At 38.2% G+C, this 27,806-nt stretch overlaps 1 protein-coding gene across 2 annotated transcripts in view; it reads right to left on the bottom strand.

Annotated features, from left to right (window-relative positions):
• The window catches only part of pebp4 (phosphatidylethanolamine binding protein 4), a 62,400-nt gene that overhangs the window by 24,738 nt on the left and 9,856 nt on the right, over positions 1-27,806 (bottom strand). Inside the window, exon 4 of one of the 2 annotated variants that reach the window (XM_032578374.1) lies at positions 14,150-14,245. The exons of the other annotated variant lie outside the window; for it this stretch is intronic. Coding sequence (XP_032434265.1) covers positions 14,150-14,245 — 96 coding nt within the window. The remainder of the gene's footprint in view (positions 1-14,149; positions 14,246-27,806) is intronic. 2 annotated transcript variants of the gene reach the window in all.

The following is a 27,806-nucleotide window of genomic DNA, read 5'->3' as shown; positions in this document are numbered from 1 at the left end:
TTAGGATTACTCTTTTCTGTTCCAACATGACTGCACACCATTACACAAAGCAAATTAGCTCCATTGCAAAATAACACTAAGTCAGCCCTTCTCTTCCAGCATCAGTGTCTGGCCACACAAATGGGCTTCTAAAAATGGCCTTAAATGCATTTTAAGGCCATTTTAAAATGGCCTTAAATATAACAATATAACATATAACAATGTGGATATCTTCTCCAAAAGAGTCCAATCTGGTAAATCTGCATAACTGGACCAATATCGCACACAACCCTTTGGATTAAGTTTGGGAAATCACTCAACTCAAACACAATTACACGTGTGTGGAGGCAAGTGAGAAAATACTTTTGGCAGTATGATGTAGATGTGTGTTAATCATCCAAAACAAAAGCAACATTTTCTAAAAATAACAGAATAACCAGTTTGGTCTTTAAACAAAAACTGCACACACACAGGCACCAACCCTGCTGTTAAGTGTAGCTATTCGATTTGCTCCAGTCCAGTTACATCTGCTGATAACTCTATAGTTCATTCAGTGTCTTTAGTCATTAACAACTGAGAGCCGGTACAAAGGGATTTAAGAGGCAGAATTACTGTTTTGAATCGTTGGATGTTTAATTCTTCTATTATAATTGAGGCAGCAGGGAGACAAAGGTTATAGTAACTGCTGGAAACCTGTCCCACTTCACAGAAAGGTTAATGAACCTTACAAGTCCTATGGGAGATGGAGTATGCTGTTAATTTGACAAACGTGGGAAATAAATGCTTTTATGCTTTTATTGACGGTGACCAATAGCGGCCTTTGCTGGAATGAAAGGTTTTAGTCTTTTAGGTGCTTTGCTATGAGGCAAAACAATAACGTGGAATGCATTTGTTGGAAGAAACTAAGTACATAATTGTTTGAATAGCAATTTCATGCCAAAAAGCATCTTCATTATTAATTCCTACTTTTAGGGAACATATACTGTGCAGCAATGCACAGTAACTTGATTTGTGTTATGAAACATATGCTTTTGTTCTGAATACATTTGCAGGAATGTTGGATGTTTTAAAAAGCGTTACTTTAAAATCTGCATATTTTAGCTCCCCAATTTATGCACCATTGGTCTGGATTTCATTTTAACAGGTCACAAAATGCATTAAGTACTATCAGCTGGAGTGAATTACATGCAACTCCGTCAGCAGTTTCCACATTTACAAACTGAGCTAAGCGAAACATGGCTGTGGTACATTCAGTCAAGGTGTCAGGGACTTGACCACCCATATATACATTGTGCAAAATGACAGAAGCAAAAATCTGGGCTTAGAAACTTTCATGAAGCCGACTGTTTACAACAATGTCTTTTATTTACTCCTCCAAATTTCTAGGGAACAAACCTTTAATAATTTTTTGAATGCACCCCCAGATGAGGTAATCATTCAGCTATTGCAGTTTTAATATGAAAGAGTTGATTATTTTTATGACTTCTGTGCATAAATGCTGCACCTGGAAAACAAGAAATTAATTTTAAAAAAATACAGGTGTCCTTTATGTTAGACAATCTGTTCGGGTATGCAATTAATGCATTTCCTCACTTCCTCACTATTTGTTCTGAACAGAGAAGTACATCTTTTCTTTGGAACAAAAAAAAAGTGTGAGTACGTAACCCTGATCTTGGCAACCTTTCACTGACTTTCTGTCTATCCCAAGGACTAAATATTTGTAAAATAAATGATTGTATAGAGTAACAAAAATTGTAGTAAAATCCATTTAAATTAGTATATTATAGTTACATTAATGATGCTGCAAAATATTTTTTAGATTTAAAAATTATATGAAAATTTCAATTCTTTTTACCACATTTATTTTTAAGTTATGCTCCAGATTCTCCATGTCATTTAGACTTTGACTGGGCCACTAAGATAAGAATATGCTGTGATCCATTGTAGCCATGGCTGCATGTTTAGTGTCTTCTAGTTGGAAGGTGAAACTCCATCCCAGTTTCCAGTCGTTTGCAGCGTCTAACAAGTTTGCTCTCAGCATTGCTCTGTATTTAGCTCCATCCATCTTCCCATCAGCAGTGACCAGCTTCCCTGTTCCTCCAGGTTTGCAGCTGTGCCATACTATTTCTACTTTTAATGGCAGATTCAGAAGAAATCAGAAAAACACTCCACGTGAATATTGAATAGAGTAAATACATTATTGCTCCAACAGGGACATTTTGCTCAGTTAGTGAACAGATTGGAATTTTTTTTTTATATTGTGATCCTCCCTTAAGTTCTCCATAACATTATTCATGACCTATCCGATTTGGTAATAAGTCTTCATAAAGCTTCTTTGTTCCTTACTGTTTTTTAACAAACCTCTGAGGCCTTCACAGAACAGCTGGGTTTATACTGAGCTTACATTTCACACATATTGAGTAACGTCTAATGGGAGTTACGCTGTGCGCACAATCATTAGCCAAGTAAGTATTTTGACCATTTCATCATTTTAAAATCCCTTTACCTGTGACTTCATAATTACGCGCTAGTTTCTGTCGGTCCATTACATAACATCCCAATAAAACACGTTTGAGTATTTTGTGGTAATATGCTTAAATGTGAAAAAGTCCAAGAGATATAAAAATTTCTGCTAGGTACTGTAATAGCAAACCTTTAATTGGCTGTGGCTCAGGGAGAAACGAGTCCTGCCAGGCAGCAGGTCTAGCAACAAGAAACTCTGATGTATTCTGCTGTATTTGGAAATTAATCTCGGTGTGTGTGAGGCAGAGAAAATCTGGGAACATAATACATGTCGCCTGAAATGTCTCAACAGATATGATCCTCCTTGTAAAATAAAAATAATTTTTGGTTGAATTTTGGCTGCTGAGATTTATAAATATATTGGTATTAGCAACAACAACAAAAAAAGATAGTTTGACCTCAATTTTATGTACCTGACACCAGCAGATCAGAAACACCACAGCTGATGTTTAGCTTGTGAATAAAAAGTGTTGATATGATAAAAGAAATGTGTGTTCAGTAGGAGTAAAAAGCTATTAAATTCAAGTATTTTTTTTAAACAATCTTCACATTTTTCAGAGGGCTGATTAAATTATTGACCAGGTATATAAGTGGTAATCCTGCAGTTCTTCAAGGACATTGATGTAACCCTCTATTCTTGCAGAGAAAAGAAGTCAAGCATTACAGTGCACAGACCAAAAATGTATCTTCATGTAACCAGAGTTGGTCTTGTTCTGGATGATAACCCCTTAAAGACAACTCAGCTCCCAGTCTCTCACCCTCACTTTGTCCCAGCTACACGGTCGGGCACTGCTTCCCATGCCTGTGTGTGCGCTGTGCTCGCCACAGGAACACACAACAATCCGCGCTCCACAATCCCTCTTAACCTCTGACCTCAGCTTATTGTTACCTGTGAGCAGCACTGTGGCAAACATGTTGTACAAGTACTGCACAGCCCTGCAAGCTGTTTGTGTTCTGCAAGTATGGAGGGCAGGGGAGGAGGGAACGAAGAGAGGGAGCTATTTAATCCCCCCCAAAGGAACTCCCCTCTCAACCCGTATCGTGAACTCGCAGGCAAATCACGTTGCTGGAAGGCACACCACACACACAAACTACTGTCTTTTTAATTTCATCAGCTGAAAGAAATCTATACAGCGCTTTGGAATCTGACTGAGCCGTGGAGAGAAGTGAACTATACAGCACCCTGGAATGTAAACAGGTTTCTCACCAAGTGTAGCATAAAAATACAGCATTGCAACAAACCTCTCGGCTATGATGATGGTCAATAGCAAGGATCAGAGGTCCTTTCTTTTTTGGTTGTTAGTCCGAGAGCATATCAATAAGCACAAGTTGAACAAATCCGGAGAATTATTTAGACAAAATGTTCCGATCTTACTTAAATTATGAAAGCCTAACATGGATGAGATGGTTTCTTTATGGTGAAAGGGGCTTGTTTTGTCACTTCAAACCGTTCCAAGGAATAATAGGAACTTTATCACCAAATCCCTTGCAGATACGGATTGTAATGTGCAAAGAATTGCAACATCTATTGTTCAGTGTGAGTTATTGTTACACACTTGTAGCATTCAAAGAAATGGGCACATGATTTAATAATACTAACACTAAGCCAAGCATTGTTGTTTGATTTGTATCCATATCAAAAACCTTGGTACTCTTACAGCAATGCACACAGAACCAAATTACATTAGCAGATAAATGCAGCAATTGTTCCTAAAGTGAGAGTGTTTTTTATTTCATTATACACAATCTGAGCTGTTTAGGCATTTTCTAAACACGCAACTTAGCCTCAGCTGCATTTTTGTACTTGCTCTACTTTAGTAATAGTTTTAGAATCCAGTCATAATCTTCACATGAAGTTAGACAGGCCACCATAATATCTGCCAACTTTGCATTCATGGCTGTCAAACTAAATTAGCATGCCAAAATACAGGAAAATATGTTGGCTTCAGGAGGTCTTTTGTCAACTCTTTGTTTTGTGTACAATTAACTGGCAAGATTTGCTGTATACTTAAGTAAGGGCTATTTTAGGTGAGCATAATTGTTAGTGAGTTGTTTTTATCAGCATGACACAATCCCCTTCGCCGCACCGCATCAGGAGACACCCCGAAGAGGAAGCGTATTCCAAAGCCGCAGCCCCGGCAGCCCCCCACGAACCCTGACATTTGTTCATTTACCCGCCCCTTACTACCCCATTCCAGTTCCTGTGCCCACACCTTCCAGCACATCACTCAAAGTTGACCACTTCACAGGAGGAACAGGTAGGCTAACTCCATCAACATCCCCCTCCTTTCCCCTTCCAGCCCACTGCCCCCTCCACCTGTACCCTCCAAACACACAAAAAATTTGCACATGGGGCCGACTGCCAAAGATCCTGTTTTCCTGACTGAAGTGGAGGGGAGGGGGTATGACAAAGACGACAGCTTGTGTGGGGGAACATTGTCTGCGGCTGCGACTAGAAATCTTTTCAGGAAAAACAGGATTTTATACACAATGGCCGTGGGTGTGAAGAAAGGGGGCACATATTAAAAGAAGTGCCTTTATGTCTACAGAGCAAGCGGTTTTTTAAACTGCTCTTTACATGGATAAGGTCCAACGTGCTTTCCCCCCCCCCCTACTAGGCTTTAGTGTGACAGACTGGATCAGAGAGGGCTTTCCAGGTTGTCCTTGTTTTCTTGGAATGTAATCGTTATTCTGTATACCCGGGCTAGAAATAAATGACGCACAGTAAACCAAATCTTTAAATGCAATAACTAGGCTTTTCCTTAGGAAAAAGTCTTAAATCAAACAGGAGCATCAACAGGAATATAGATTCCTCAAACACACCACCAGGCTTTATGTAAAAACTATAATTTATGTGTGATTGTTTCTTTGCCAGAAAGAACTGATCAGCATTCCCTATTTTAATTGTAAACCACAGCAGCTCATGTTCTCTGTGCAGTGAAACCTCTTCAATCATCTCACCACAGCAGTCAAAGCGGGGAGGTCAGTTTTTACCGAGATGGCAAAAGGCTTGGGAGGTTATCAGCTACTGTACAGCGCGGTGTGTGCGTGTGTGTAAATGTGTGTGCGGGTGCTTGCGTTTGTAGTATATGGACGGGGGATGGAGCTGACAACTGAGCGGAGGATTCTTATGTAATTCTCCCTTTAGGTGGCAGAGAACAGTGAGAGCAGCAGCCCACACTGAAGAAGAACCTGTTTGTTAATAAGCGGCGATAGCGCGATAATGTTAGAAGAGGTTTGTCCACGGAGTTGATGTGGGTCAGGGTAGGGGCCCAGATGTCGGAAAGTAACAAGAAGCGCCAGAAAGCCCTGATCTGTCATCTCAAAAATGAAAGAAAAACAAAACAAAACTTAGATGCAAGTACATTCAAACATAGACAGATGTGTACAACTAAAAAAAGGCCCGAGCTAACAAGCATAAGCACATCAACAGCTGTGAGGTAAATCTGATGAGGTTTAGTGAAGAATGACTTCCCAAAGCTGAACTCCACATAGCACCACCTCTGACATTTATCTGGCTGCAGTTGACAGGATGAGCACATGCTCCAAATGTTAAGCACCTCCAGCTGCGCTTTAGTGTTAAGGACCATTGTTGACTTGTAACAAGGGAGGGTTCTGATTGTTAAAAAAAACAACCAAAAAACAGTACTTGCTTTTAAATTTTGACAGCCAATTTGATATAGGCCATAACATCAAAGTTTTACACTTTGAAAGCTAACAGTTTAACATTTGGGCTGCAAACACAGTGCCTTAAGTGCATAGTTTGCATTTTGCCATGTTACATCCACAGATTTCAGACTATTTTTCAGGGGACTTATGAGAAAAACTAAATGAAATCATATTTATGAAATGGGAACAAATTCATCTGTGGTTTTAAAAGGTTTTTAAAACATATTTCCAAAAGCATTGTATGCATCTATAGTCAACCCCCATAGTCAAGACTTTGTAGAACAAACTTTTATACCTGTAAGTATAATATTCTGTTGATTGATATATATTTTTATCCATAATTCATTTGTCAATAAACTGTTAATTCATTTAGTGATTGCTAGTTGGATTTACATCTGGATAATGGTTATGGAATATGGTTTGATCTATTTTATCTAAATCTGTTCTCCTGCTTTAAGGGAAACTTCCCCCACAGTATTTGGTCTTTTATAGCCCCATATTTGGTCCTTTATTGCCCCATATTTAGCTTCGTCCATCTTCAACTCTGACCAACATCCTTGTTCCTGCTGAGGGGAAAGGCATGATGCTGCCACCACCAGAGTTTATAGTGGGAGGTATGGTATACTGGCCAGAGCTCCTTCATCCACTCATTTTTTAATACTCTCCTTGCTAAGTCTATCATTTTTGCTAAATGGCCATGTCTTGGTAAGTTTGGAGTTGTACCTTCATTCTTTCTATTTTTCAAATGATGAATTAAATATGAGATATCTAATACTTAGGAAAACATTTTACAATCTAACATTGATTTAAACCTCTCCACAGCTTTATCCCTAACTTGTCTGGTGTAGTTCTTGGTCTTCATGATGCTATTTGTTCACTAATGTTTCGTAATGAAACTTTGACGCTTTTACAGAACTGAGATTTAATCGCACAGCTCAAAGTACAGATCAACACTTTTTACTATCCTCTGTGGATAATTAGGTTTACTGGATTAATTTATGGGTATTAAAGTGAAGGGGGCTGACTACAGCTGTATGCTACAATTCTTATTTGTAAAAAGAAAGGAAAACCGTGAGTTACTGTTTCCTTTTCACTTTATAAAGTGAAAAGTATTTGTTGGTTTATCACATAACATCCAGCAAAAACACTTTGGGAAAGTTTGGTGTTGTAATATGACAAAATGTAAAGGTCAAGGGGTATGAATACTTTTGCAAAGTACTGTACATTTAAAAAAAACTTTTCACTAATCAGATAAACAGATTTAATTTGCATGTATGCTAATCACAACAATCTGTTCGTAAAACGTGTTCATTCTCTAGCTTTACATTTAAACAAAGGACAGCAACAGGTGCAGTCAGTGGAGTTTAGATTTGATAAAGTTGCATCACATGATTTGAAGCAAGGAGACAGTTCTGTGTAAAAGTTTCTGAAACCATAAACAACCAAACTGTTAACCTGGGTTAAGAGCATGTTTGGCAACTTTGGGATAGAGAAAAAAAAATCGCATTAAAAAGAAAAATTGTTCACTTGCTTTGCGCCCACCCCCTTGTCATAAGATATGGATGTCCCGTAAGGTTATTTGTGTTTGCTGGGGATTGAAGTGCTCAACTGGATTAAAAACATACTGCATATGTTTGGAAATCTGTTTCCCTGGGCGTATGAGTGGAGTGAGCGAGCGTGAAGCAGCAGCTTGCGTCTCCTCCAAGAGAGAGGGCAGACACTCTCATCATTAGCCGGGCTACAATGTGCTCCTCTACCTGCTCCAATCTGCACAGCCGGCTCCACTCTGACGCCAGACAGATGTTCCCACCACGAGGTGCAAAGTATTTAGAGGGGGAACGAGAGTGAGCAGGAGAGAGGCAGAAGAATGGAAATGTTCAGCAGAGAACACAATAAGAGTTTAATTATGAATAATACTATTGCTTCTTTGTTCTCACAGTGCAGCTAGCGATGGTTCGACTGGCCTCTGGGAGACTGTTTTTGGCTTCCATATGGGGGCAGCTGTCTGTCAGAAAAATTAACACTTAAATCATTACATGAACAGTAGGTACGGTTACAGAAAAAAAGAACAATGCAAATATGTATGGGCTGTTTCGCAAAAACAAACTCCAGGGCGTCTGCAAACATCCAAAATGTAATCTAATCATTTTATGCTCCTAAGATAGTAATGATGTGTTACATAGACTTTTAAAAAAAAATCTTAAAGTGTCACTTGTCTTCAGCGTGTAAGAAAATTACATGCTCAGAGGTGTATGATGGCCACATTTTACCTATTTATTTTTTAACATACAATAAATAAAATAAATCATTATATAAATAAAATAAATGCAGTTCTAGAGTTCTGGTGCTAAGCAAAATCTGACACATTGGAATTATTAATCACACTAAAAAAGTGGAGTTTTATTGTTGTTTTTTTGGGGTGGATGAGAGCTTTTGTCCTCATCACCAAACGGTGTATATTAAAAATAAGAGACAAAACAACCAAAGTGTTATCATTTCAAGAGTTTAGCACCAAATTAAAAGCTGTAAAGAGGTTACACGTCTAATAGTTAGCAGTTAAAGGACATGTTGAGGTGTGGAGCAGATGATCTCTGCAGGCCGCAGAATTCACAAACACAAAGCCAGCTGGTCTAATACCGTCACAATACTCCACTGTTAGTGTTTGCTTGAGCTGCAGAAGAACACAGGCTCATTCCTCTTTTGGGAGCTGCAACAATAGAAGAGGATGTTAAAGCATGCATATCCCCCCGTGCACTATAATAATCAGATGTCCATCTGGCTTTCAATAATCATCTGATTGCTTCCCATTGATAGATTGTATTGGGGGATCAAAAGATCACACAATATGCTGAGTAAACAGAACTTAAAGCGACCTTATCTGGAACTGATTAGGAGATACTGAATTGTATAAACAACAAGCAAAACCTTTGAACTTCAACTTTGTGTTCACAAAGAAAACATTCTAAGAAATATTACTTTTGCAGTGACACACCTTTAAGCAAGGGACATCTTAGGTTACACGTAAGTAAAACCTGACACTATGTAGCAGCGATGAACATCTTTTTTATTCTTAAGAGCACGAGCGACAATTTTACTACTGCATTAAGGAGAAAAAGTATTTCCTAGTGTTATGTTTATATAAACTGACTCCATTCGGATCCAAATGATTTGCTTGTTACAGTAATTATTACTGCAAGTCCGCACTGGAACATCTGTATTGATTTAGACTCCAGGAGAGCAGAGAGAAAGAGGGAGAGGCTCACAATCTGGAATTTGACTCAGAGAGCGAGACAACAATCTGTTGTGCGCTTATTTTGGTAATTGTCCATAATTCATGTGAAAACGCGGGTGCGTGTTGAAGAATATTCTAAATGACTGTTTTTGTAGCTCAGAGGGTCAATCATAACAGGCAGCTGCATTGAAAATGCATATCCATCATCTAATAATGTTATTCTAAAAGCAAGTGGACAGCTGGTGAGAGAAGACAAGACATCCAGCCACACAGTTTGCACTTAATTGGTGGAATAAATTGTTCTTGGCAGACCAAACTAAAGATGTGATAAAAGACTTGACAGTTGATATAAACATAAAATTATGATTGTTTATTGTTTATAACTTCTGCATTGTTATTCTGCATGCTTGTAAAGATGTGCTGATGCTGGTATTTGTGACCTACAACAAGCAGCTGAGACAAGGCAACAAGTGATGCAGACAGCTGCAGAAATGGCAAAAAGCAAGGTGTAGGTTTAACATTTACATCTTATTTTTTCTTTTATGTGTGAGAAATAGCCGATTTTTGTTTTTGTTTCGGTGAGCAGAGTATTGTTTTCAGACTAGCTGCATGTTGCAAACACCTCACACTCACAGTGTTTTACTGTTCGGTGAATTTACCAGGAAAATAATTAAGTCCTTGAGGTTGGAAAATCTCTTTGCCATCACCCCAATCTGTAGCTGTCTCCACCGTTTCTGCCAGATTCAACTCAGGACTCTGGGTGGACCATTAATATAACGTCCAGTCCAAAGATGCATGTTGGTAAAATTAAAAAAATAAATAAATAAATACTTACTAGACTTGTACTGCCCAAAATTATAAATAATTATAGCTCAATGTTAAACCTTTAATAATGTTTTAGAATTGTTCTAAAACAATTTCCTCCCATTGAAATAAATAGCTTGCATAATGTGATTTATTATTGCTAAATGTTTTGTTGATCACCACCTTTTACCCACAAATCCCCCAAAATAACAGATTTACATATATTGTTTGTACATCTTTAAATGCAATAAGTTTATAGGACATAAAATTAAGCCATCTTATAATGTCAATGGACCTGCTTATTTTGTCAGACCAATATAGAAGCTGACAGGAAAGATTTTTTATAACTTCTATAAGACATAAATAAAAAAGCTAATTGTTGAATAAAAATATTGTATAGAAAACAGCCCTTACAAAAGGCTGTTTTCTATACATTTTCTATCTTATTTGGTTAAAAGTTGCTCATTAAATCATCCTATATCAGGAAGCAATGTTGATGTCTACATTTTCTATAATGTTGCAGATAAACAGTATATAACCTGGCAAGAAATATTCAAATATTACAAGCCATGCTCTCCAGAGAGTTCTGGCATGGCTGACATAAAGCAAGGAGATCCTCAACACTTGCTTTGTTAAGTGAAGAGCCATGTGTTGTGTTCGTACTCGAAGCAGAAGCGACCGAAGCACCAACACACGAGGTACTTCAGCGTGTCCTTGTTGTTTCTTTTTCTTCTCTAATGAGACTTTAACTGAGGAATCGGCTTAAATGTGCTGCGGCTTGCTGCTCGGTCCAGGCTGACCTCACCTCGCTTTCGGCTGAATTATGGAAATCTTTATCTTTACAACTCCAAAGAATCCACAGTAATTATGGATACATCTGCAAACCAGGGCAAGGTTGTATGACCCTGGACCCATGAATATATATGAAGAGAATATGGCTGCTGCAGCTCATATTATTTGACTTGTGAAAAAGTAAACACAGATCTATTTGACATTTGAAACCATGACCTCAGAGTTAAAATCAACAAACATGCCAAGAATATTATTGCGCAGCACTCTTTACACTTTAAAAGATGGAACTAATTATACTTTAATCAGTACTCAGTAGTTTGCTAAAGTATGTGTTCATTCACAATTTCAAAAGACTTAAGCTTGAAACAAAATCCAGCGTATTCAGATTGACACTTGAAACAAAATGAAGGTTGTATCGTGTCACCTAGCCACCCTGGTCAATTAAACACCTCCCACTACAGCTGCCTTCACTCAAAAGGCTCATTAACCCTGCTGACCAACCACCAGTCACAATCAGAAAAACATCTCATCATATTGGCCAATCCAACATGGGCAGAGCAGGTCAACACCCACGCAAGTGACAGGAAATTGAATTGCTTGAGAGAACGTCGTCTATCTGAAGGCTTGAAAGATATTTGTTTATTCACAGCTGGTGAATATTCCAGGCTTTCTTCACAGGCTTGAGAATAAAAATTAAAGGGGAAATTTCATGAAGTGGAAATTATTATGTTTCTTTTTTTAGCACTATACCAGTCTGTCCTTAAAATTTGGTAAATAATGCAGTAACTACTATGTTTACATAACATGGACCAAACCAACTTTAGATACAAGTTTAAATTTAATGAACGAGGCTTGTTTGTCAGATTGAAAGTACCTTTTAAAAATAACAACAAAAAGGTGTTTCTAACTCAGCCTCTGATGAAATCACACGAGGAAAGAACTAACTGATAAGATTTATTTTACAGAATTACAACCTTAAATTCATCAGCAAAATAATGGCAAAAGGTGTGTTTCAACACCTAAATAAATGTGCTCACCACAGTATGGAGACTGCCCTCCTCAAAGTGTTCATTGACATCCACATAAATAAAGAACCACAATGTTGGTTGTGTTGAATCAGTGAAGCATTTGACACTATTGACCATGACATATTGAAGCAACTGGAGAGCTGGGTTGAACTTTCAGGTAAAGTGCTTTACTCATTTGAGTCTTGTATAAAGATCTCATGCTTCTTTGTAACTTTTCATCGGACCAGACAAAAATCCCTTTCGAGGTTACATCTCTTAAGCAATATCTACATGTTCCAGATAGCCCAGGTCAGAACAATTAATAATAGTAGTTATCATAGTTATGAAGATGATACATTACGATGTCACCAGGTGACTCCAAACTAAGAGATCAGACCCAAAATCTAGGTGTAATAATGGACTCAGGTCTCAACCTGGAGACACACACTTAACTTTAGCTCAAAAGAGATTTCCAAATAAACAGTATCCCAAAGCAAACAACCAAGCCTGTTGCAATGTGGCATCAGGACAATAAGTTCAGAAATCTGAGTTACTATCAACAATTTATTAGCAGAGCTGACGCGGTGTGTGGCCTGAGACCTATCTCAGAGACTCCAGTTTTGTCAGAGGGAAAGGGGCCAACATTAAATTTCTGATAGTTTGTAGAAGGATGCTCAAAATATTTGATCCAAGTCGAAGGCAATTCTACCAGCTAAGTTAGAAAAAATAAGTTCTAAATTTAATTAAAGTAAAAAAAAAAAAGACAAGCTTTATTATTCTTACATTTATCAAATTGGAATTACTTTGTTAATACTTACTGCCCTAAAATGGTTAATCTGATTTAATGTACCAGACAGTGAGGAAAGAGAGTTATGCGTCTTTTTTATGTAAATACACACGCTCATGCACCATAGTATTTAATAGTGCCACCTGTGATATTATCAACTCATATTTAAAAAAAGGAGAAATAGCATCTTATTTTCTTCCAGTGTTTTCTGAAAACTTTATATTTTTGTGAAATATTGGGAATCCATGCTTACCTGGGATTTTATTGTTAATATACATAAGTTAGTGAGAGAGAAAAAAAAACACCACTGGATCTTTAATGCGCATGCCAGCATGGCTGCAGAAATAATTTCCTAAGAGCAATTTTACAAATCAAAAACGCAAAATTTAAACCTGTTGTGAGCTCTTCGCAAATTCAACACTTTTGGATCTTTGAATTGATGTGGCACTCACTCAGTTTAAAAACCAAGTCTTTTTAAAAAAATTTAAAGGGAGCAGCGATACATCTCTGAAGCATCTTTGATATCTTGCTTTTCAGACCCCTAGTTTCTAATCTACTGGGTTGATCTCCCAGTTCCCAAGGGATTATAAAAAATGTCTGCAAACCTCAAAATATTTGAGGCAATCAACAACTCAACATGCATTTGGCGTTAGAATGCAAGAATGCGAAAACACACAAGCGAATGGATAAAAAGGAGTGAAATACGAAGAGAAATAAGGGGATCGGAGCCGTGCCCATTTCGGGGGTGTAAAATATGGAGAAGTGTGGATCATTGGGGGAGCTGCTCTGCCTGGGGGAACAGATGAAGGGAGGACACTCTGCCAAGATCTCTCCACTGAAGGGGGAGCTGAGGGACTGGAGCACTATGGGAGGAAAAGTGTGCGCCTCGCATGCTGCTCTCCCCAATCTCAGTCTCACACGCTCGCATTGACACGTCCCAGGCACTGCGCAGCAGAGGGAAATTGCTGCTGACAGGGCCTTGCAAACTTTCACAGCCATTTAGAAAGACTTACTCCCACACTTTTGTCACAGACATTTATTGCACAAGATACATGATATGAAAAATTAACATTTTCAAACTTGGCACCGTTTTTTTTGTAACCAAGTTCGGCTTAAAAAACCATTCATAATTTTTCGGCTTTACGATCGGCCCTGATGCAGATGTAAACATGAGATGTGCCAAATGAGACCATGAGATTATGAAAATGCACACTTGAGAAAAAAAGCAACCAAACACAACTTTGTAAATTTCAGTGATACTGTATGACTTTCTAATCCAATAAAAAGCGCTGCCTGTATCACCATCGGCAAAACCAATGAGGTGAAGGAGCAGAAGTACTGGGAGACTTACTGTACCTTTATGTTCACAAGCAACCAGTGCCTCCAGTAAGCAGGGTGCTGGGAGCGTCTGGGAGCATCAGGATCAACCATCACCAGGACGTACGTCTTTTTCTACATGTAAACAGTCAAACATATACACATTATTACTTTTTTAACACAGGCAGGCATGTTTTCATTGGCTCCAAAACCGGTTCCAGTAGATGGCTTAGGTATGCTGTTCAAAATGTTTACTTTTTTATTACTTTAAGACCTAATACAGATATGTTTTGATTCAGTTTTGTGATTCAGTTGTTGAGTTTCTTCCTGTGTCATTAACTTTATTTAATAAGTTCGAGATTCACCAATCAATCAATCAATCAAAGCAGAAGTGCTGATTCATAATAATGCATCAAAATGAAGGAATTCCACCATCTTTAGTCTATGACAGCAGGCACTTTGATTTATTTTTATGAGTTTTATAATGAAAGGTTAGTGATGAATGTTTTGAGGCACAAATGTGAATAATCTCGTAATTGCTTCATTTTCCTATCGCTTCAAAACTGCCACCTCTGTCAAGAAACCTGCAGAAATTTATTCCCTCCATTAGGTGTTTATTGGCCTCAGAGAAAAATCTCAGAATCGATATCAGCCAGGAAAAGCAAGATCAGTGCATCTGATCAGTGCATCCAACAAGCTCCCAAAGTAAGATTTAGGACTTTTCTTTTGTTGTCTTTCATTATCAAATGTAACTGTCAAGCCTAAAATATTGGCTTAACATGAAAAAACTATTTTAAAAGTGAGAAATATGTCAGAATATCAACTGTAGCTGATTTTCTTATTCTTTTCTCAAACAAACGCCGTCCCTTCTGTCATTACTTAAACTTAATATCCTTCCCGTGACATAAACAAAATGACAACGTTTTGGAAGCGACACCAGAATCGTCTCGTTAACATATTCACAGTAACTTTCTGCCACTTACCAAGTATCTTTATACCCCTCAATCTGTCAATGGAGAGAAAAAGCATCTTAACTAACACTTGATCACAGTTATTGGACGATGATTTGGCGGCTTAATTGCCTGAAGAAAAAAAAATCTTCATTCTGTCTGTCCCTAAAAGTTAGAGAATTATGAGAGCAGATTGAATTATTGCAAGAGCACATTTGTCATCCCTGGTTTGGTGCCCAAAATCTGCCAGACCATATGATGGGCTTTTTTTATTTTGTTCACTTCCTCTACAAACAGCGACACAGTGTCCCTCTTACAGTATATGCACTTTCAATTGAAGCAAAGACCATAATGATATCAGCACAAACACATAAAAAAACAGGTGCAGCTTTTCTTACGTTTTAATGCCGACTGCCAAATAACACTGTTGGCGGTGTGGTAAAACATTTTCAAAGGATCAAATGCTTCCCTGTAAACAGAAATCTTAAATTTATGTTTGTTTTGTCCTATGAAGACATTCTTACAGGCCTCAGAAAATTATCCTAAGCCGATGTACTTGAATGAGATAAAGAAGAAGTCATGTATTTTTTTCTGCAGATGCTCATTTTCAGAAGGATTCTCTGCCTACCTGACAAGCAGTAATATGCGTAAACAACTAAGCCTAATAATAGGATAATACTGTAGTCTCAGCGATAGTGCCTGCAGGTAACATCCAGACACACCAGTAACAATAGAGCCTCCTCCACAGCCTGTCAAAAGTGACTCTATATCAGTGACCCCCCCGGGCAGCTTACCAACCATGACCTGTTGCCTTCTCCAGAGTTGTAATCCTCATTTTTACATGTTTGCTACCAGGCAGGAAAAAAAAAAGTGTGATAATGTAGTTATACTAATATCTAAGTCAGACCCCGATGCTTTCAGAAATAGCACGGTTTCAAACAACAGCACACGCACATACAGCCTTAAAGGCAAATTAAGCTTTTAATTTAAAAATGACCTCCAGTCACAATTACTATTGAACAAAATTGCACTTTCTTGTATATTTCATGAAAATTACCCTGCATGCAGATACATGATATAGGATATGTTTAGATTTTTATGAAGTTAAATTTAGTACATTAAAAGCGTTTCACATTACTTTCCAACAGTAACAAGAGAAAAAAAACCGCCAACCTATTTATGGTGGCCGTTGAATTTCTGTGATTTCCGCATATATTTAAAGCTTGAAATCTACCTGTAACATTTCTCTAGCTGCTCGTCCAGCTGGCATGGACAGTGAATATAATACAAGAAGCTCCCATCAAGCTTGCACTTCACACATTGTGGCATGTACCCTTCTCTCTTATGCGGACATTTTTTTTTCCCTCCATCTGTCAAAATTCACATTAATTACACACAGATATGTGTGAAAGACTCCAGGGAAAAACAGATGCATACTCTGCCATCTGAAATAATTTCTCAGGGCTAGAGCAAACTAAATGTATATCAAAATACTTCATCCTGGAAGGGACACAATTTCCCTTAAAATGTGGAGCTTGTTTTGGTGTCTTGCTCCTCTCAGGATCATTAAGTTACTCATTAAGATTTTCACCTTGACGATTATGTAAAATTAACCTATGCTGGAGCTATTTAAATCTAGTATTTAGGATTAACTCTAGTTTCCACCCAAACACTTAGTGTCTTGCAAAGGTATTCATATCCCTTAAACTTATTTTGTCCGAACACAACCACAAACAAGTGGGAAGAAAATTATAGTTTTTTCCCCCCAAATAAAATATTGTAAATGCTTTTGGATTCAGTCTCCATGAGTTAACACTTTGCAAAAACACTGGTTTAGGTTTTGACTTTGACTGGGCCATTCTGCCATATAAATATACTTTTATCAAAACCATTGTTGATAGGTGAACGTCAGCGCTATTGTTAAACCTTTTAATTTCTTCCAGGATCACCCAATATTTATTCCATCCTATCAACTGTCTGACCAGCTTCTCTGTCCTTACTGAAGCATCCCCACAGCACTATGCTACCACTACCAGGCTTCACAGTGGGGAAGGTATTTTCAAGCTGATATGTAGTGCTATTTTTCCTCAACATATGATATTTTGTATACAAAGCAGTGTTCTTTGTAGACCCTACATGATTTGTGACAAAATATAAACTGAATGGCTCTTTTATTCAGACTTTTCCAAAAATGTCAGTCTTGTGGTTCCCTTGCCTGTCTTGTCAGTTTTGATGGACAGCCATGTTTTGGTAAGTTACCAGTAGTCCTATACTCTATTTTCAAATGATCAATATATGCATATATGAAGTTAATCCAGAAAGTATTCACACCACTTCCTTTTTATCAAGTTTTGTTATCTTACAGCCTTCTTCCAAAGCAGAATAAATTTATTTCCTTCCCTCACAGTTGCATATAAGCACACATGCTACACATACATTAATTGCATATACCCATATATTGATACCCTCATTTATTTGATCAGATTTCATATTTTTAAATGCTCACGAGCATTTTAAGGCCTAATGTACAATAATAAGAAATGTGTCCAATTCATGATGCTGCTTGTTCACTAATGCTCACTAACAAATCTCTAAGGCTTTCATAGAGCAGCTGCGCTCTAAGTTACCCACAGGTGTACTCTAATTACTATTTAGGTGACTTTTGAAGGCAAATGGCTGCACTGAATTTTATTTAGGGATATTAGAGTAAAAGAGCCAGAATATAAATGAATGCCACACTTCTCAGAATGACACGTTTAAAAAAACAAACATTGCAAATCTTCAGTCATTTTACTTTACAATTAGATATAACCTTGTGTTAGTCTATCACATGAAATTTCCATAAAACATAGTAATATCTGTGCTTGTAATGGACCAATTGTGCACAATTTCAAATGGGAGTGAAGACTTTTCCAAGACACTGAATATCCAAAGTCTTTGCTGCACATCTCAGATTTAATTTACATGTTTACAGAAAGGCTAGAGGTCAGCTCCCAAATGGCTAAATGTCATAATAATGAGAGAATCTGAAGCAGAATAGAAATCTGTTCAGGTATCACAGAACTCTGCCGGGCCATTATACAGCAGGGATGTGAGAGCCTTGGGTAAAAACTGGAGGCGGGGGAAGATTGAGCCTCCATTCTCTTGGGATTAACCTCCCACTGCCTGCTGTGATCACAGCAAAACGGTCCACTAAGACCACACCTCAGACGCCACCGGCTCAATTCAACCCTGCAGTAGACTGGGAGTCTCTAACACTGGCTCTGGTTGGTGGCAGAAAGAACAAAAAGGACTTGCTTTCATTAAGAGCACTTAAAGAAGTAATTTAAATGTGACCGAAAGAAATTTATCAAAAAATATGTTTCACTAATGTATTTACAATACTCCATGACAAAATAATCAAACTGATAGGACTTTTGCTAAAAAGGAAATACCAAAGAACAAAGGCATGGGGAGACCAGCGCCCCCAAGGATGAAAATCTACTTGATTACCTCTGTGTGAACTCTGCTGGGGATGAGAATGAGAGAGATGGCTAATCACTGCTCTTGTAGAGAAGATCTGCAAACTGATGACACTACGAAGGATGAGGGTGAGTTAGTGAGAGGGAGGGAGAAGGAAGAGGCCCCTCTGTGAGTTTACAAGTTCATGCTTTATCCAAGACCCACCACCAAACTATGTCATCTGTGCAGAAGTCCATTAATATGCCTATTGCTTTACCCTGTGTCTGCTTTAGCCATAGTATGCAGAGCAAACCATGTGCAACTTGATGATCAACTGTTCTCAGTGCTGAAACCAGAGCAAAGCAATGCATTGATCCTAAATCCCTGTTTAAGTAGCAAAAATACTTGAACTCATTTGGTAATTAACAGGTATCTGTGTTGTGATTAAGAGACGGCCATGGCTTAACAACCATCGACTGCAGCTTAGAGTGAGGTGAAAGATCAATCTGCAAATACGGAAAAATGGGAGCTTTGAAGCAAAAGCTGAAGAAGTAGATTTGTCTGAGGAAGGATAATATAAGCAACAGTTTCTGTTTTTGTAGGAAAACAGTCTGATCTCAGAAAGTTTAACTATAATTGAAAATTTAATTTATGCAAGTAATTCAATAAAAAAATTGAAACAGATTTTTTTCACATAGGCACTCATATATAAATTAAGCGAGAAAATTGGCCTATTCATTGATGCCTTTAAGTAGAGTATCATTTCTGTAAGTTTCTCTTTTATTGGTCTTATGTAATTTCAAACCTTCTAAGGAACTTCGTTTACATTTAAATCATTTAAATTAACAGAAAAAACACTTTTATGTACATTACTCAGTGAAAGTGTATAATGAGTTTTGCTTACTCAGTTGAATAACTAAAATAAATTAGTTAATTAGTTAATTAATTGAGATATACCTGTATTACAGTAACTTTAAATTTCTCATTCAACTATGATACAAAATAAACCAACAAGACATTGCTGACAAAATGTGTTGATTTAGAAGCAGGAGACAAATGAGAGTGAAACAAAAATGGATGTTCACAAAGGAAGTTTACTACTGTTAACACTGTTAGAGTCAGAAGATGAGGTTAAACGTGGTAAAGGAGGGTCAGAGGTCAGCCTGGTAGCAGTAATTGAATCCAGAGAAGAGAGTAAAGGACTATAGAGACGAGACGACGAATCCAGGGAGGCTGTGGCACTCACCTAGAGGTCACCAACCTTCCAGGTGTGAAGGTCCTGATTGCCATTAATAACAGCACATCCCCCACAACTCATCTGTAGCACCTTAGGAACCTTATTGCTGCTCAGTACAAGCAGTATTGATAATACCTCAGTTTTCCACATTTTAACACGCAGAGTGAATACATGGTATCGCCAAGAAAATACAACTGTCAGACAATGTGATGAACAGTGTGATATAAAACTCATTTATGATGTTCAACTGCATTGGAGGAAGCCTAGAATGAACCGACCAACCACTGCGTAATTTAAAGTGTCATATTTATTTAGGGACAATACTTAGGCTGGCTGTCATGTCAAAGTAAACTCCACAAGTTTTCTAATAGAACATCAGAGTGTGATAAGATTATGGATGATAATTTACTAGTTACAATGGATTGACCTACAGTATTTATGTCCAGACATAAATTGAACCTGAATCTGTCACACAACCTAAAGATTGATGTCTAGCTAATCTGAATGAGCTTGAACTACTTTGTAAAGAATAGACAGATTTAAGTCCCTAAATGTCCACCACTGTAGAGCCATACCCCCAAACAATTGCATTGTAATTAGGCAATTATATGCATATATGAAGTTATACGCATATAACTGTATAAGCGTATACAGTTATATGCACATTCAGTTATATGAGTATAACTGACTCAGGGTGGTTAATATAAATGCATGCCACACTTTTCAGAATAAATCCCCCAAAAATAAAAATTAAGTTTGTGATTGTAACGTGACAAAATTGGTCAAACTTTAACGGGTATGAAAACTTTTGCAAGGCAATGGAAACATTTCACAACAGTCAATCTCAGCTGCAGACCCTGATTAGTCATTGATGATCAACAAGACACAAAATAATGACATATATAGAGTGTACCAGTAGTTCAGTGTTTTGCATCAAGTGCTTTAGATGGTAGTGTGCGCTGCTCACTACCTCCAAACCTGCCTATTTTTAAACGCAGCGTCCTCCCACACAGCGATGGAGTGTGAAGTGGCTTATAAATCCACACTTTGAGGAGCCACATGGTCAGAGGAAAGTCACGTGTGGATACAACTGCATATTCTAGGGCCACGCAGCTACTAGATTTCTGCTTGGTAGCCAAACAGAAAGAGCAGGTGAGCTATGAAGAGGCAGCAGTTCAGGAGAAATCAGAGCAGAATACAAACACAAGTTTACATAATAGCATAATCTTGTTTTCTTTTTGATCATAGAAATATGCAAATATGCTGTATTTTAATCAAATTAACACATGACAGAAGGCAAGATGAGACAATGGAATACATTTCATGGCCTGCAGTACAACTGCGATTTTTCCCACTCAAAGTAAATTCGATTTTGCCCCTAACCTTCAAAAAAAAAAGCACAGCTCCTCGATAAACTTTAACAGTTAAAGGCAGTCTCTCCTGAACTTTGTTTTTTAAGTCTTGCACTTCTGATCTGTAGTTTGTAACTGCAATAAATCCACTGCTAACAGAAAGATGGTTCACAGTCTGATTGAAGCTTGAGGGGGGTGAAGGAATTAGTAGCAGCCTGAGGAATCGTTTCTGCATTTCTCTCAACATTGAAGACTTCTTTCAGCGCACCATGTTTGCGAACACAGCCGTGCTCATGTTAAGCTTATTAGTCACCCTGGATGCGATCTTGCTAGCTGAGGCTTTCAACACTTTCTAGTGGTGGCTTTACACACATACACCTACTCACTACCGTGAAAGCATTTCTGCAAAATGCACATGCTCAGACACAGTAACTACCACTAACAGGTACACCGAAGTAGCAAGTGGCCAGGTGCCGGAAAAGTGAGCCTCCGTCTGTGCTAAATGAGGCAAAAGGGAAATATTTTTGTCGTATAGTTTGACTGCTGAGAACACAACAAAGTCAAACAGGGCAAATTGCAGCTCTGGATTCATATCCATAATTAATCTGTCAGCCATGTCACACACCAGGAGTCAAAAATCTGCTATTTTTCTGTTATTTTACCACCAAGACGGCTGTAAAAGTTCAAGTGTGAGCACATTCTCACTCCTTCTGCAACATATCTGGGAATCAAGTTTCTAAGAGGTTTTTAGTAGATGAATGCAAAGTCAATAAATATCCACTCGGTTCAGCAAATGTGCATTTGAAGACATCAAGTTTACATAGGAAATGATTAAAAATTACTTGTGTTGCGAAACGAATCTAGTTGTGCTTGTCACATTTTATTTTGGCAGCTACTGAAGAGTGAAAGACAGAAAAAAAAACCGTTCAGTCTTATTTCGACAGATTGTCTATGATTTCACATTGTGCGGATAAAATAGATAAAGGAGTGCGACAGTTGCACTTTGCGGAGCTGTCGCAGAAAAGCATCATGAAGCAGACACAATTCTGAAGACGAAGGGAAACATGCTGCCATGGAGGGAGCTTAGTTGTAAGCACTCTGACACCCATTCCTATTTGGCCAATGGAGCTGTTAAAGGTGTCAGGGCTGTTCACAGGCACTGCGTGTTTCACCAGCCAAGATGGCTTCCACCTTTTTTCTATCATGATTAATTATGGTTTCTGATGGTAGTACAGTGAGAAAGTGTAAATTATTCCCACATTTTCTTGTGTGCCCTTCGTTCAGTCACTTTTGTGTAGGAAGATGCTATTGACGCCATCCATGGAAGCCGACCAAAAGGCATCTACATGGGGTGGCAAACTCTTGTGCCTATTAAAGGGGGGGAAGTGGTGGCGATGGTGGTGGGTCCCTGTCGTGTGGGCTGAACCTAGTCCAGACTGCCAGTTGAACGGCCGGATTTTCCAGTATGGAAGTCTTATTTCAGTGGGCGAAGCTGGGTGTTGAGAGACTGGGAGAGAGGACAGCCCAGGGCTTGGAAGCTCGAAAAAGAATATTTCAAACAGACAAGCACCGTCTGTGTTCCAGTGTCACCAGCCCACCCGTCTGACAATCGGGGCCATGTCATCACGGGCTCTGAGTAATTCAAGAAGCGATTAGGAAGATGTGGTGATTTCAGACGTCAGACGTCCCAAAAGCAGAAATCGCACTAAAGGATATACGACCTCAGAGTTTGAGCATTGGACAACGAAACATGATGGTTTTAACTTTTTATTTTCTTTTAATTAAAACAAATCAAAATTAATCACTGATTGTTCATTACATCAAAATTATGAGAGTGGAAAAGATTTTATCCAATAAGAAAACTAAATGTGGTTAAAAAGATGCATGTGCGGAGCAACTCTTCACAGACGGTGTTTAAGTTGTTGACGTTTAAGACAGCTTCATCCCTCATGCTGTCTTAAACGCAGCATGAGGAGTAAACTGCCATTAGTTTACTCTTCTATTATATATATTTACATCAATACTTTTACTATTACTTATTTATTTATTTAGTATTATTGGAGCCTTCCAACAAAATTTCTTTCAATTTGTACGTTTTTAAATGTACAATTGAATTAAAATAAACTGTCTATGTCTGTCTATGTCTAAAAAGAAAATTATTTCCTGAAGTTGTAGATCTGTGAGGAGAGAAGAAAGAACTTTTGTGATTGGCTAACCTGATGCTGTCTTTTACTGATTGGCAGGTCAATATAAAGGAACTTATAATTTACCCAAAGGTCCACTTTTAATTGGTTAATCGTTCCCAGTTAGAGGGCTTGGGTTGAAGAGAAAGTACCCAAAAGTCTCATAAAGCTGTTATTCCACAAAGATGCTGGATCCCATCAAATCTAGCAGCATTATAATTCTGGGATACAGTATACTTTTGAAATGTGAGCTATGTTGTGTTAGCATAACAAGATGCTCTTTATTTGTTATTCACTCATCATTAATGTGCGCTATTCTTCTAGTAGCAACACTTTTTGAGTGTGAACCAACAGCAAAGAAACCTCCAGACTTTTAAACCCAGAAGTCGGGAGTCAGCCGTCTGTCTGACAGGGACCACCATGGCCCGAGTGAAGCAGTGCTGTTCAGATGTGTCTCTAAGACGAAGTGACAGAAGGGAAGGTACAGCACATCCCATGAGCAGCTGATTCTAGTGTTGGGGTTGGACCTAACCAGCACTTTGTCCTGTTGTCATGAGGGGATGATGATGTAAATGCTGGCAGACCTCCTTGTGGTTTGTAACCCAAACCTTTCTGCAAAATTACGCTTGGTTTTTTCAACCATGAAAATAATCTCCTGGTTTACATCTGAGAATTAAACAAGACTGTTGTCAAAGTTTTGGGTTTCAGCATTTTCTTCTAGAAAAAAGAGCCCATCTGCTGTCACAATGCTCAAACACCATTTCACAGGAAACTTTGGATTAAGTAGCTTGCTAAAGAGGAACACTGACATTTCGCAGGGTTTGGGGGCAAGTGCTTTCTTCTTCCTGAAAAAGTTCAGGCTGCTGTAGATTCTCAATCATCCAAGGGAAACTTAACATCAATTCACATTCAGATGAAATGTTATTTATAGCAATATGATCACAACTAAATATTTTCCTGATATTATACAGCTTGAATAACCAGTTAGAATTGATTCTTTATGAGACTCAAGCTCTTGAAGATTGCTCATAGTTGTTATAAATGACAAAAGCACAGCAAAGTCATTTAACTATAAGTCTGAACAATAGGAACAAACACATCCACAATACAGAGCTTTGCTTTGAAGCCTTAACAAAATCCACAGTATGGTGCATTGCATACAAACACGGCTCAAAAAAAATCCTTAGTTTGGAGAACACGATGAAATAAAATGATTCCTTTGACAGATCATTTTGTGCATGTTGATATATTTAGTGCTGTCAGAGAGGACATCACAGAGAATGGCACTTACATCACAATGCAAAAACTGTTATCAGAGGAGGTACAGGTTTATGGTTCAAGGGCTCGTCCATTCATTGAGAACAAGCTCAGCGTCTCTGCCTGACACACTGATCAAGACAGCACAAATAAAACAGCTCCACAGCTCCATCTTTGCCTCTCCCCTAGGGAATAATATAGCACCCATCTGAATGTGGCACATATTGAATCAATTCCAGCGTTGATGATTCATTTGAATAAATCACCCTGTTTTAATTTTTTTTTTTGCCAACTTGCACGGATACTGAAATAAGGAAAAAACAACTAAAGAGAGGAGAGACAGGTGACAGTAGAGTAAAGGACTGCTAATCCTCAATCCCTTTTCAAGTAGCAATTAATGACTACAGAAATAATCTCCATATAGATGTTGTTGCAATTCTTTTATTTTTTCTTTTTTTGGTCAAACAACCTGGATAACTCGTGCAGATCAAAGCCAGAGGCAATGCGGCTGCAGCCAGAGAGGATCTTACACTGGATTTGCATAGATGAATGCACAGCAATAATTCAAGTAGGAGAAAGGACAGATGCTGCTTTGACCTGTTATAAATTCTCCATCTGATCACTTAATATCGACTAAACTTGGTCTGGCGAGATAGATTTTTCAAATATGGCTCATCCTTCAGACAACTCTCTATTAAATCTGAAGAAATATCAAATATTTCAAGGAGAAAAAAAAACTTTCAATGTGTTCCACATAAAGATGCACAGGATCAGCCTATTGGCAAATATGAAAAATCAGCAGCTTGTGCGATGAAAGGGTTATATCCGTATTCAAGCTAAGAGACATACTCTAACATACACAGACACAAATCCTGTTGAGCAGAGCTGAGCACAGATACCCTACCAGCCCTCCGAGGCACAATTAGGATTTCATGGGGTGGGGGGGGGGATCTACATTCCTGTGCACAAGAAAAAAAAGTCCTTTCTCCAACCTCACAATAATATCAACTATTTACTCAAGGAAAAACCTGGAGCACCACTCAATAGGATTTGGACAAACAAATAAAAACATAAAAAAATACAAAAACGGGGGGAAAAAAGATCTAAATTTAAGCTCTAGTTGTTGACGAAAAAAAATGTTTCAGAAAATCCAAAGCTAAGCCTCCCAGTTCCAATCAATTTCTTCTATTCTGTGTGGTATAAAAAGCAGCAACCACTCGTAGTTTGTTTGAATTGCTCGACTGTGTGGAGTTCTGCTGGGTTCAACAGCATTTTGTATGGACTCCCTTCGCGTATGATTATCACACCTGTCAGACATTCAGTCCCAGTAACAAGAGGTCAAGTAGCTGCCAGTTTGTATAAGAGAAGAGAGCGCAGAGCACTTACACATCATTTTATGATGTGAACTAACAGGAACAGTACATGGTTATAAAATGTGCTGCAGTGCGTGCAAAACAGAGACAAATGAAATGAACTATTTTTCCATTTTAAATGCAACACAGTAAATTACTGTGTTGACTGGATGTTAACAGAGATCATTACTTGAGACAATTAATTTAATTACTTTCTTTAGTGCATTGACATAAACAAATCACTAACCATAAGAAGAAAACCAAGTATTTTTTCTCCAAACAGGTGTGAGCACTCATTATCTGTAAACATTTCAACTGCGTGAGGTTCACACCTGGTTATGTGGCCACATGTAATGTAAAAAAAAATAATAGCTGGAGGTGAGCCAGCTAAAGCACACTGTTTCATGTGGTAATAGAAAAACTAAACAGATAAAAACAGGAGCATTGTGCAATAAAATATACCATACAACATCCATCCATTTTGATGGCTGGATGTTGTAGTCTCTGTTGGTCGTTCATATTAAATCCTGAAAAAATACATTATATTTTGAGGCTGTAAAATGAAAAAATGTGACAAAGGTCAAATGGTTCTGTAAAGTTCTGTATGCCTCTGGTTCCACCAGAGTGCATGACGCCATCAGCTCCAAAGTAAATTGACAGATGTTAAACTAACTACCGTTAATTATTATAAATGGTGACCAACAGCAGCTACAATGAATGTCTCCATCTGTAAATCTACAGCTCTGTTGATGAAACCAGGCAAAACTAATGCCCCGGGGTAAATTCATAGAGCATAATGCCAAATAGGGACATTTGCAGCACTCAAGTTTGACCAGGACCTTTTAGCTGCCCGGCTTGCGAAGTGATGTTTTAAATAAAACCACATTGTAGCTGTCACAACTGATTCTCAGATTTGTCTCAGGACAGAGGAAAAGGTTAAGCACATCGTCTATCTGAAAATGCCAAATTCTGAAGTCGAGCACAAAGTTGGCACCCAGATAAATCGTGCTATCACTGTGCTTCAGTTTTCTCATTATCCATACCTTTCATGACATTCACAGAAAGAAACAAAGCATCATGCCAACACCTACTCTATGAGAGAGCTCTTTCAGTTCAGCTCAAAAGCTGAGAGCTCCAAACCTCCACACCACAGTGTGGGCAGCGCTGGCACAGCCATGTGCCTAAGAACCCTGACTGAGTGCAACAGTTGGACTAATAACAAAACAAAAAAAAGTAAAATGGACACACAGCGAGGACAGCAATAGCTCCACAGCTAAGTAGCAGGTTGACTGGAGCCCACCTTTTCCATATTCACGAGCTGAAGGTGTCCACAATGCCTCTCAGGTCTTAGTGCCATGAGGGGCGTTGAGCGCTCAAGTTCAGCCACTTCAGGGTGAAGCAAATCACTTTAATATGTTAAGAAGATTAAGCTGGATAAATGTCTAGATACATTTTTTTGAAAAGGAATGTAAATCTTCAGTGTTTTTATTTGGGGAGGGGCGGCGTGTGAGTCAGTTGAGACGATCAACACAAACCCACCAAAACGCAACGTGATTGGCTCAAAAAAATTGGGCTTATTTGAGATTTTGCATTTTAAGCTTCTTGAATCTAAGACCATCCCACCTCTTCCTTATTATTTCAAACACCAACCTTTGGGACAACAAAACTAGAATAAAAAATAAAAAAAACATAAAACACTGGTCACAATTTCATCTCCTCTCTCAGCTTAGACTCAGCTGTCTTATCCTGCTTTAGCTTATGTTATAGCTTTAAGTGTACAGGTCAATGTTTTTCCCTTGCTGTTAATCTTCTGTTTGAAGCCTGGTTGATAATACACAAAGAAAGAAGAAACAAACTTTGAGGTATCAAATGTCGAGAATTCAAAAGAAGAGTAGCTTCAAATGAGGACCCTTTTTTTAATCTA

This window comes from Xiphophorus hellerii, chromosome 12 (assembly GCF_003331165.1).
Source record: "Xiphophorus hellerii strain 12219 chromosome 12, Xiphophorus_hellerii-4.1, whole genome shotgun sequence".
NCBI classification, from domain to species: domain Eukaryota; kingdom Metazoa; phylum Chordata; class Actinopteri; order Cyprinodontiformes; family Poeciliidae; genus Xiphophorus; species Xiphophorus hellerii.
Note: the sequence above shows the minus strand (reverse complement) of the source record. Positions and strands in the feature narration are given on the sequence as shown.